The 11288-nt window shown below is 34.2% G+C and overlaps 1 protein-coding gene across 4 annotated transcripts in view; it reads left to right on the forward strand.

Moving 5' to 3' along the window:
* LOC140963791 (probable LRR receptor-like serine/threonine-protein kinase At1g56140) overlaps positions 1–10483 on the forward strand; it is a 24211-nt gene extending 13728 nt beyond the window's left edge. The window contains exons 1-24 of one of the 4 annotated variants that reach the window (XM_073423189.1): positions 776–1031; positions 3937–4114; positions 4301–4372; positions 4510–4581; positions 4671–4742; positions 5081–5152; positions 5376–5447; positions 5521–5592; positions 5719–5790; positions 5881–5952; positions 6056–6127; positions 6368–6439; positions 6546–6611; positions 6867–6932; positions 7071–7115; positions 7228–7292; positions 7658–8028; positions 8185–8380; positions 8468–8632; positions 8825–8943; positions 9105–9321; positions 9411–9642; positions 9729–9879; positions 9966–10483. In XM_073423189.1, coding sequence (XP_073279290.1) covers positions 899–1031; positions 3937–4114; positions 4301–4372; positions 4510–4581; positions 4671–4742; positions 5081–5152; positions 5376–5447; positions 5521–5592; positions 5719–5790; positions 5881–5952; positions 6056–6127; positions 6368–6439; positions 6546–6611; positions 6867–6932; positions 7071–7115; positions 7228–7292; positions 7658–8028; positions 8185–8380; positions 8468–8632; positions 8825–8943; positions 9105–9321; positions 9411–9642; positions 9729–9879; positions 9966–10337 — 3096 coding nt within the window. In that variant the 5' untranslated portion in view covers positions 776–898 and the 3' untranslated portion in view covers positions 10338–10483. Of the gene's footprint in view, positions 1–771; positions 1032–3936; positions 4115–4300; positions 4373–4509; positions 4582–4670; positions 4743–5080; positions 5153–5375; positions 5448–5520; positions 5593–5718; positions 5791–5880; positions 5953–6055; positions 6128–6367; positions 6440–6545; positions 6612–6866; positions 6933–7070; positions 7116–7227; positions 7293–7657; positions 8029–8184; positions 8381–8467; positions 8633–8824; positions 8944–9104; positions 9342–9410; positions 9643–9728; positions 9880–9965 lie in introns of those variants that run through there. The other 3 variants (XR_012172756.1, XM_073423192.1, XM_073423190.1) reach the window with 3 other exon arrangements.
* The last annotated feature ends 805 nt before the right edge of the window (positions 10484–11288 follow it).

The following is an 11288-nucleotide window of genomic DNA, read 5'->3' on the forward strand; positions in this document are numbered from 1 at the left end:
ATAAAATAATAATTTCTCCTGTTAGTACATTCTCGAAAAAATTTGTCATCAATGTTTGTCTAATATAATTTATTTGGATAACGTGCAGATTATTGTAGTAATTAATAAGTTTACGTTATATATATTAAAAAATATCAACGTATTTTCACTTCATAAAAAAATTAAATTAAAAAAATAAAAAATTTGGATTGACCTCCTAAACTGTCACAATGATTAAAATTAATTAATGACACTGGACCTCTTGTGCGAACGGGCAACGCAGGTACACATTACTGTATGTGGATTGAAAAATTAAGATTTAAAAAGGAAGAAACAAAATATCTCTCCCCTGACAAAATATCTCAGGTACACACTCCATTTTTTTTTACTGTTTTGATGTAAGAAGTGACATGAAGTCAAAAAATAATGATATGATATCAAAAAATATTAACATAACAATAAAAATAATTGATGATAAAAATTTGTGTGAGACGGTCTCACGGATCGTATTTATGAGACAGATCTCTTATTTGGGTCATTCATGAAAAAATATTACTTTTTATGTTAAGAGTATTACTTTTTATTGTGAATATAGATAGGATTGACCCGTATCACATATTAAAATCCGTGAAACGGTCTCAGATAAGATCCATTCATAATTGATTTGTCAAATATGACGTTAACAAATGAAACAAAATAATTTTAAAAAATAAAAAATAGGTGTATCAAAATGATACCATATATTTTATCATCCATTCACACATGACACATATATATATTGTTGATGTTGGATAAAGTATTGGATTTGTTTGTTCGCAAATCCAAGTTCAGAAGTTGATTCAATAATCTCTCCCTCCACTTTCACCTTTGACATCAATTCTTGAGCTCTTCTTTTTCTTGCCACCCAACTGTACTACACATGGCGGCGGCGGCATCTCATCAGCGGTGTGTGCCACCGATTCAGACCCTACTGTTCTTGTTGTATGCTGCAGCATTTGGGCTCACCGTTCGAGCTCAGAACCGCACTAATGCCACCATCGATCCTCTTGAAGGTGAGCATCGATCATTCTTTACGTATTTTTGGCTAAGTTTGATTATTTGAGCTTAACTTGTGAGTTTGGTCGAATCTTTTTCTTGTTTTGGGATCCCAAATGTATGAATGTCTCAGAATTCATCTTTCAGATTTAATATTTCTTGAGATTATGGCTCCCGCGTTGAAAATTTGTTTAACGAGTTCGTGAGAATGCTCAAGTCAAGATTGTTAAACATGATAAACGAGCTATTAACGAATCGAGCTCGAGCTATTCGCAAACTTAGTAATTTTCAAACGAACTGAGCTCGAACTTAATGATAAAAGCTCGAATCGATCTCGAGTTTATATATATTTTAAATAAGCTCAGCTCGAGCTTAATTGTAATGTTATTGTAGGATCAAATGCTCGACGCTTTACAAAAAGAACCTTGAAAAAATATAAATGAGTCAGGTGTGTTCGGGTTGATGGCGACCTGATTCTTAATTCTGGTCAACCTGAACCCAACCCATTTTTTTAGTCAGATTTCGGATCCAATCCAAATATGATCCGAATCCATCCAATGCTAACCCGATATTTTTTGTGTCGGCTCGTGTCTGGTTAATTTTTGACACCTATAATTTTTTGTGTATCACATTTGGCCATTTTTTAAAGTCAACAAATAAAAAAAAGGTAAAATTTGGTTCAAGTTTTAGAGTATTTAGGAAAAAAATCCAAACCAAATCGAACTAAATCAATTATTAAAAGTATAATATATGATTTTACACAATTTTACCTTTTAATTTTGCAGTCAAATAAAATACATTCAAATATTATGCAATAAATGTGGTTTTCACAGCCCCAACTCCTCATTATTAATTATTTTATCAAATATTCTGCAATAAATGTGGTTTTTACAGTCCCAACTCCTTATTATTAATTTATTTTATCATTATGGTAATTAGGTGAATATAGAAATAGTTGGAATATTTCAAATACCCTTAAGTTTTGGTAATTGACAAATAACGTCATCTAGCTATTTCAGGTCCAACTGCTTTTAAATGTATTTTCAGGTTTTGAACTGCTAGATCAGATCAAGCTGTTCAGAAAACGCTTAAGAAGATCAAGCGGGCTATGAAGTCAAAACTCATAAGTATATAAACTTGAGCTTCAAAGTTATCATATGTCAAAACTGACCGGCGGTCCAAAGTGTTCAAACCGTTGAAATAAAGTCGTACTGTTGGTGGTCAAAAAATAGTTAAATCTAAAACGATTCTAAAGTCAAGCCGTTCAATCAGTTGCCTCATTTGGAAAGCTTACACACTATCCTATCAACTCTCGAATGACAAAAAGTTACTTAATTTGGACATGATGGTTCAGCTTCATGGAAAGCAAAGGACGTGAAGTCGCTAAAGCACAAGTAGTATAATGAGAATTTAATGATATGAAAGTGACTCGTCCATTCTGTCGGGATACAATATGGATGATTGTTGAAAAGAAAATTCGATTGTTGGAATTTTTCAACTATAAATTTGCAAATTTCAAATATGAAGAACTCTTTCGACCAATCACATTTAATCTTTTGATTTCTAATTGCTCATTGAACCACACGCTTATCAGATCATTAAGGATCAATCTATGCTACACCTACAAGCCGTTAAGTCTGACTCTTGGGTTTTGTTTTTGTTGTCTGGTGAACCAAGGGTTTTTAAATATACAGAATTGTAAAATGATCACTAAGAGTTTCAGTTAGGCAATGATAAGTCCTAATTGAAGTGCATTGTTACAACTTACAAGTCATTGTAAAATCAAAGTTTTATAATGGAAACCTTTCTAAGTGAAAAAAAGGCTGACGTAGAGTTTTGTCTCCGAACATCCATAAAATTATTTGTTTAATTAAATTATGATTTACATTTCTGCAAAGACCATTTTAAGATGTTTTTTGTTAAACTGCCAAGTATAATCTATCACTAGTCAAGCCGGATCGTTTCCGTACTTGCACTTTTTAGTGGTCCAACGTGTCCAAGCGTTGAAGAATACTTCTTAACAGCTTAAAAACTGATAATAACGGTTCGAAATCAAGAAAACAATAAAAAAGTTTATTCAGCCCTCGCTTCTAAACTCTAACCCTATCCCAACAAGAATTTTAAAAATACATTAAATAGTTTGATAATAAAAAAGTTAATAATGGTGGTTTTAATTCATTTTGAAATTTATATTTCTATAATCATGTTGTCAAATGTTTTGGTCTTTGTGTATATATTGATAATTTTCATAGTAACCAGATTAAACAATTTAAATTATGCTTGAAAATATTTAATTTTTAAAAAATCCGAAGTTTAAACCAAACACTCAAACTCAATAAAACTGCAATTTAGTTTTCTGTTATTATCATTTTAGGGTTAATTGTATACACTATTTTTGTGAAATCACGAGATTGCTAAAACAAAAGTTAGAAAAATCTTTCAATTCGTATTTTCAAATCTTGAGCCACATATTACCATGTTTTCAAATATTTAGCACACACATCCTTTCCGTACGTGTTTGCAAGGACACGTGTGTTCAAAATTTGAAAACAACACTAAATTTGTTAAAATAAACCATCTAGTTGCACTATGTTATAAGAATCATGTGGGAACAATTTGTTCATCAATCTTTGTCAGGAGAGTTCACATGTCTGATGGTTTTACAGAAACAAAATTGAGTAAGTTTTATGGACAAGTGAAGAGTTATCATAGAAATTCCGAGTACTACTATGTTTGTATACATAATTGTCCTGTGATGATGAACAGTAGACATTTTGTTGATGGGAATAAGCTAGGAACTTTTCATTGACGAATGAGGCATCAATTTCTGGAAAAAATAATCTGCTTGCTCATGTTGTTTCAATGACCTTATTAAGAACATATGTTTTACAATGAAATGAAATGATCATCTAATTTGTGCAGCAATAGCTATAAACTCTATGTTCCAGAGATGGCAACTTTTGGCTTCAAATCAGTGGAACATCAGTGGCCAGTTATGTAGCGGAGTTGCCATTGATGCAACTGAAATAGTGAACTTTAATCCGGGTATCAAATGTACTTGTTCCTTTGACAATGGTGCTACTTGCCATGTTACTGCTCTGTAAGTCACAATATTGAGATTAAGTAATAATGCATGAAAGTTAAATCATTTGAGAACAATGACACCTTTTTCGTGTATATTTGGTCTTGTTTGATAGATATGCATCTCCAGTTTTTTTAAAACTTTGTATGCATCCCAAGTGCAAAAACTGACCGACTAAATGATCTTATTTTTTTGATTGAACAGGAGAGTTTATGCATTGGATGTTGCTGGTCCTATTCCTGAAGAGATCTGGAATCTGACTTATCTCACTGATCTGTATGGCTAATTCCTGAATTTATTTGTGAAAAACGAACTATATCATTTTTTTTTTGTCCATAAGAAACTGTATCTCATTTTGTTTCTGTGCTATGCTGATTCTAAAACGGGTATTTTTCTTTTTTTTTTTTTGGCAGGAATTTGGGTCAAAACTATTTAACAGGTCCCCTTCCTGCAACCATCAGTACTCTCACTCGCATGCAGTACTTGTGAGCAACCTTTACATGTTTTACATCTTGTCTGTCAACTGCCAGTTTTAAATGAACAAATTTTTAAAATGTTCATTAAATGTTATTAGGAGTCTTGGCATAAATGCGTTGTCGGGGGAGCTTCCAAAGGAACTTGGTCTACTGTCTGACCTAAGATCTATGTAAGGCCTCTTTAGTGTCTTTCAATGTTTGAGACATGAAGTTGTTTCCTTGTGTTCATGGAGCTATTTTAGAATCGTATGTAATCTGATTAATATTGATTTACCATTGGTATGGGCTGGTCGCTATTTAGTTTTAGAAAAGATTTCCTATCAAATCTCTCATGCTTTCAGCTATATAAAGATTCAATTATTGTAGTCTAAATAAGAATTCTTTAAACACTACAATTTAACACTTCAAAATTTATCCAGCAATATAATGGGAAAACTTAATTTTCTTAAATCCTAACGTACTCTTTATTCATAGATACGTGGTTAATTTTTTTATGTTCAACATGCAGAGCCTTCGGCACAAACAACTTCTCTGGCCCTTTACCACTTGAACTTGGGAACTTATCAAGATTAACACAGATGTATGCTATGACACACTCCCCATTTTCTGAATGGTATTGTTTTAGACTTGTTTTAATGCTAGTTAGCTAACTCGACGAAGTCAATGACGATTGACTCCTTTTGGAATTCCGTGTTTTATTTGTTCTAATGCTAGTCAGCTCTTATTTCATCGCCTTATTTGAAGCCTAAATATCTTTGGGTGTCAATCAAAATATCATGGTCAATTTTTTTCCATCTTGCCAGATACTTTGTTAGTTCCGGTGTTAGAGGTTCAATACCCCCGTCATTTGCTAATCTGACGAGCTTGGTGAGAGTGTAAGAGCACAATCTATATTTTTATCCAACTCTCTAAGATCACACTTACTGGAAATAAATGTTTGGATTTCAGGTGGGGATCAGACAATGACCTTACCGGTCAGATACCTGACTTCGTTGGAAATTGGACAAAACTCATTGCTCTGTGAGAAATTCGGACATGTCCTCTTGCTTGATAATTTAACCTCTTTCCCTCTTGATAATTTCAATAGACAATAAATTTGTGACCATTTTGTAATTTGTTACTTGCTCTTTTTACAAAATTCTACAGGAGGTTTCAGGGGAATTCATTTCAAGGTTCAATACCATCATCCTTTTCCAATTTAATTTCTTTGAATGACCTGTGAGTCGAGTCAATCTTTTTCCTGTGTTTTAGAATATTTTCCTTCGTGTTAAGCAGAAGTTAACGTACTTGTTCAAATATGATGGTCAGGAGAATAAGCGATATATTGAATGGGAGTTCTTCTTTGGATTTCCTACAAAATATGACTACTCTAGCCACATTGTAAGGAGACAAAAGCATATTTTTCCAACAGTTGTGGACCTGATGTGTTATTGCCTTTGATATGTCGGTGGCAAGTTCTAAACATTAATGGCTTGTTGCACAGAGTTTTGCGAAACAATAATGTTTCTGGTTCTATACCTTCGTTCTTTGAGCAATTCGACAGTTTACAACTCGTGTAAGTGTGCCCATTCAAGGATGATTTTCAAAAGCATTTTGAGACTATGAACAATTTGGCTGAACGTCACTCCAGCCAAACATATTTTGTCCTCAGAGCAGCACATCAATACTGTAGAAGGGTTTACCCTGATACGACTGTATAATTTTTTTTTGTAGTATGTTATATGCTTTGTGTTCGATTAGTTATGGTAAAAATCTTAAATCCTTTCAACAATGCCTTCTTATAAAAATGTTTCAGGGACTTGAGCTTCAACAACTTGATCGGAGGACTTCCAGAATTTCTTTTCAATCTCGGAGGAATTACTAGCGTGTAAAATGTTTACTTATGATTGGGAGCTCATCTATCAACTTTTCCTACCCTAATAAAATATAATAATCAAAATAAGAAACTTACAGTGACCTTCATCAATCCTCAGGTTTCTGGGTTCTAACAAGTTCACGGGAGTGCTGCCAGCCCAAAAGATTTCGAAACTTCAAAATATGTTAGTTCATTTATAGATTTTAATATCTTAGGAAAAATGGTTTTCCTTGAAGTTGTTTCGACATCACTGATTCTAGTCCCTACCATTATGTTGCGACCGAGATGCAGTTGGTCATATCATACTCATTATAAGCGGATGAATAGTTGAGAGTACATTACGTGGTCCAGTAATATCTAAACCTTGTGCCATAGAGCAAAAGTACAACTTATCTATGCTATTAATGCATGCCTCACAACCTTTTGTGCTTGTTTGCAGAGATTTATCATACAATGAATTATCTGGGAGCTTTCCTTCTTGGGTCAGCCAACAAAATCTACAGATGTATGATCGGCCAAATCCAAAATATGCAAATTCTACATTCTTTTTTTTCACAAATTTGGGTTTTTAATCCTTTTTGTTTTTTTATCTTTTAATTTCTCTCTTTCTGGCATTGACATAGATATCTTTTTTTTGTTGTAGTAATTTAGTTGGCAATAACTTCACATTTGGTAGTTCCAACCAAAGGTGAATAAATTTAAACAATTGCTTCTGGTGATATTTTCCCTTGGTTTATATTCATCTGTTGTGCATCTTTTTGCTCGTACTGGTCATCACTAATTACTCTTCTGATTTTTAGTGTTTTACCTTCTGGATTGGATTGTCTTCAGAGGAATTTTCCTTGCAGACGAGGATCACCTATTTGTAAGTGGCATATTTCCTGTTCAGCCTACAGAAAGGTTGAGGATTTCAAAAAATTCAAAGTGTTTAATGATGAATCTATTTTCCTTGGTGAATAGCATTAGTAGAACTTTGTGTGGGATGGAAGAGAATTTGATTCCAATTTGAGATATTTTAGACTTCTTTTCTTATATCAAGTTAATATGAGAGTGTCCAGCAACCTACTTCTGATGTAGAATCCAAAAATGATAAAAATAAGAAGCCTTATTCTTCAAATTCATATTTATCCAGTGTATAAATGTTTGCTTGCTATGTAACCAGAAGGAAGATGTGTTGTGTCTGCCACGTGCAGAAGTTGTGATGTGGCAATGACTTGTGGTGATTTGTAGATTCCAGCTTTGCAGTTAACTGTGGAGGTCCACAGGTTACTTCTTTCGACCAGACTGTGTATGAAATGGATAATGAGACTCTTGGTCCAGCAACATATTATATGACCAGGACAGGCAGATGGGCAGTTAGCAATGCTGGCCTCCCTTCTGATAATCCACAATATCGAGCCTCCTCTTTGTACCAACTTACAAATACTTTGGACTCGGAATTGTTCCAAACTGCTCGACTTTCTTTTGGATCGTTAAGATACTATGGCTTAGGCCTAGAGAATGGTAACTACACCGTGAAACTCCAATTTGCAGAGATAGTGATATTTGGTAGTGTGACTTGGAAGAGTCTTGGACGACGGGTTTTTGATATATACGTCCAGGTATTATAGAACTAAAAAAGTACCTGCTAAAGAATCTTATTCTTTCCGCGCTTTTAATGAACTAAGTTATAAGTCACCCACTGTAATGATCTAAAAAAAAGGAGAATAAATGGATGAGCATTTTTCTTAGTTGTTTCTGTTGTTTATGTTCTCCAGGGGAATCTAGAGTGGAAAGACTTTGACATACAAAAAGAGGTTGGCTCTTTAAGAGCTTTTGCGAAAGACTTCAACGTCCAAGTGTCTGAAAACTATATCGAAATCCATCTGTTTTGGGCTGGAAAAGGAACTTGCTGTGTACCTTCACATGGCACTTATGGACCTTTAATACAAGCCATAAGTGCAAAGCCAGCAGGTAGGTACAACTCCTTATAACATGACTACCCATGTAAAATTTCTACCCTAATTTCTTCATGTCAATTGACCACCATGTGGTATACAGATTTCATTCCATCTGTTGCAAACAAGCCTCCCAGTCCGAAGAAGAACCGGACTGGTTTTATCGTGGGGATTTCTGTTGCAGTTGGAGCCGCAAGCTTGCTTTCTATTCTTGTGATATTCTACCTTTTCTGGAGAAGGAAAATTCAGAAAAACTTTGTGGATGAAGGTATGAATGGAAAAATACAGTAGACTATTTAAGTACAATGTGGGAGAAATCAGATGCTTCTATCTGTTTTCCTCTTTTTTTAAGAAAAAGTAATCAATAAGCTTAAAACCATGGAAGAGTATCAATAGCCAAATCAAGAATTTGTCATCTTGCCAAACCGAAAGATAGCAACATGTTTAAATGAATTTGCAGAGTTATTGGGGATTGATACACGGCCTTACACGTTCAGTTTCGTTGAACTTAAAACTGCGACAGATGACTTCAATCCTGTTAATAAGCTCGGGGAGGGAGGATTTGGATCTGTTTACAGGGTAATATGCTATTTTAAGTCACCTCGAGGGTTCTTGTTCTGTTTTTCCTTGTTTCATTATGTTTATTTGGTTTTTTTTACACACCATACATGGAATTGTGGACAAACATATCTTATTCTCGAATGGAGAAACTTAAATTACCTTCTTTTATTGACTAACAGGGAACACTTGTTGATGGAAGAGTAGTTGCGGTTAAACAATTGTCTGTTACATCACATCAAGGAAAGGGTCAGTTTGTGGCCGAGATTGCTACTATTTCTGCTGTGCAACATCGTAACCTTGTTAAATTGTATGGATGTTGCATTGAAGGGAATAAAAGATTGCTTGTATACGAGTATCTCGAAAACAAGAGTCTTGATCAACTACTATTTGAAATCGGTATAATAGGATGTTTGAAGGTTCATATTCTATTTTAAACTAGAGCTAGCATTTTGAACTGGAATTTAAGTGGCCTGTTGGTGGAACAGGGAGTAAAAGTTTATATCTTGATTGGCCAACACGCTATGACATATGCTTGGGAGTGGCCAGGGGTCTAACTTATCTACACGAAGAATCTCGACTGAGAATCGTGCACAGAGATGTGAAAGCCAGCAACATTCTGCTTGATTCTGATCTCACTCCAAAAATTTCTGATTTTGGCCTCGCCAAATTGTTCGACGACAAAAAGACCCATATAAGCACTCGAGTTGCAGGAACAATGTAAGATACCACGTTGTCTCTCTTAATAATTAGGACACAGATACAAAGCATGTCTCTTGATTCTATTTTTATTTAAACTCGGGCAGCGGGTATCTTGCTCCGGAGTATGCCATGCGTGGACATCTCACAGAAAAGGCTGATGTATTTAGCTTTGGGGTTGTAGCTCTGGAGATAGTCAGCGGAAGGCCAAATTCTGACTCGAATTTGGAAATCGATAGGATTTATCTTCTTGAATGGGTATTGTTCTCCTTTTAGTTTTCACCTTTGTGCATATTATCAGCTGACCGAATATTATAGCTTCCCTTATGAGTGCAAAATTTCAGGCATGGAGCCTTCATGAAAGTGACAAAGAAATAGATCTGGTCGACCCTTCTTTACACATATTCAACCCCGATGAAGTAAGAACAATCATCGGTGTAGCTCTTCTGTGCACTCAAGCATCCCCTGGCCTGCGTCCCTCGATGTCTCGTGTGGTGGCCATGCTTTCTGGAGATGTCGAGGTGGCTTCTGTTGTTACAAGGCCCAGTTATCTAACTGACTGGAATTTTAATGATGAGACAACATTTGTATCGGGTACGGAGAACAGCCGTATCAATTCGACAAATAACACAACCATGGTATCAGGCTCATGTACTTATTCACCCACAGATCCAGCTAAACCCATACTTCACGAGTTTATTGGTGAGGGCAGATGATGGATTCTTGATTCCAATTTCCACATCGTCTGATCTCTCTTCTCTTAATGTTTTTTTTATTGGTGTTCTGTTAGATATAGAAGAATGATTTATCAAGAATTGATTGTTGTTTATTTTTTCTTTTCTCAAGAAATCAGATAAACCCTGTGTTCTCTTGTGCAACAACTTCACATATCTATATCTATTTGACGATTAACTCAGTCAATACCTGCGCTAAAAAATAATATTTTTCATTCAAATTAAAATTTATTACAAAATATTTATTCATAACATAACTAACAAAAAAATGATACTTTGAAATAAAAAATAATAATTTAGGCATAAAATGTAATACTTTTTATAGATCGAGTCCGAAATCTGTATTTACCTATGAGATAATATCACATAAATTTTTGCGTTATAACACATTTTTTTTCTTTCTCTAAATTTTTCATTCGCTTAAATATTTTTAAAAAATAAAATTCGATTATCTAAATATACATGCAAAAATCTCTTTCAATCACTGTACAAGGAGTAGAATAAATTATATAATACAAATATCATGCTAGATATCTATATATTATATCAAAGTTAAACCACAAAGACGTATTAAATATTTTGATGTGCTGTTTTCCTGTCATTTCAAAATAAATTAATTACATACAATTGAAAAATTGTAATAAAAAATACTATTTTATGTTTACGAATATTATGTTCACATAACATGTGTGTTGACTGCTAGTATAAAAAATATATAAATTATTTACACATTTAATGTATTGTGCGTTAATTACGAAATCTTCACCAATCATATTAATGGGATGCTTAAGGCAAAAGCTTGTGTGAGACGGTCTCACGGGTCGTATTTGTGAGACAGATCTCTTATTTGGGTCATCAATGAAAAAGTATTGCTTTTTATGCTAAGAACATTACTTTTTATTGTGAATATGGGTAGGGTTGACCCGTCTCACA

This window comes from Primulina huaijiensis, chromosome 18 (genome assembly GCF_012295235.1).
Source record: "Primulina huaijiensis isolate GDHJ02 chromosome 18, ASM1229523v2, whole genome shotgun sequence".
NCBI classification, from domain to species: domain Eukaryota; kingdom Viridiplantae; phylum Streptophyta; class Magnoliopsida; order Lamiales; family Gesneriaceae; genus Primulina; species Primulina huaijiensis.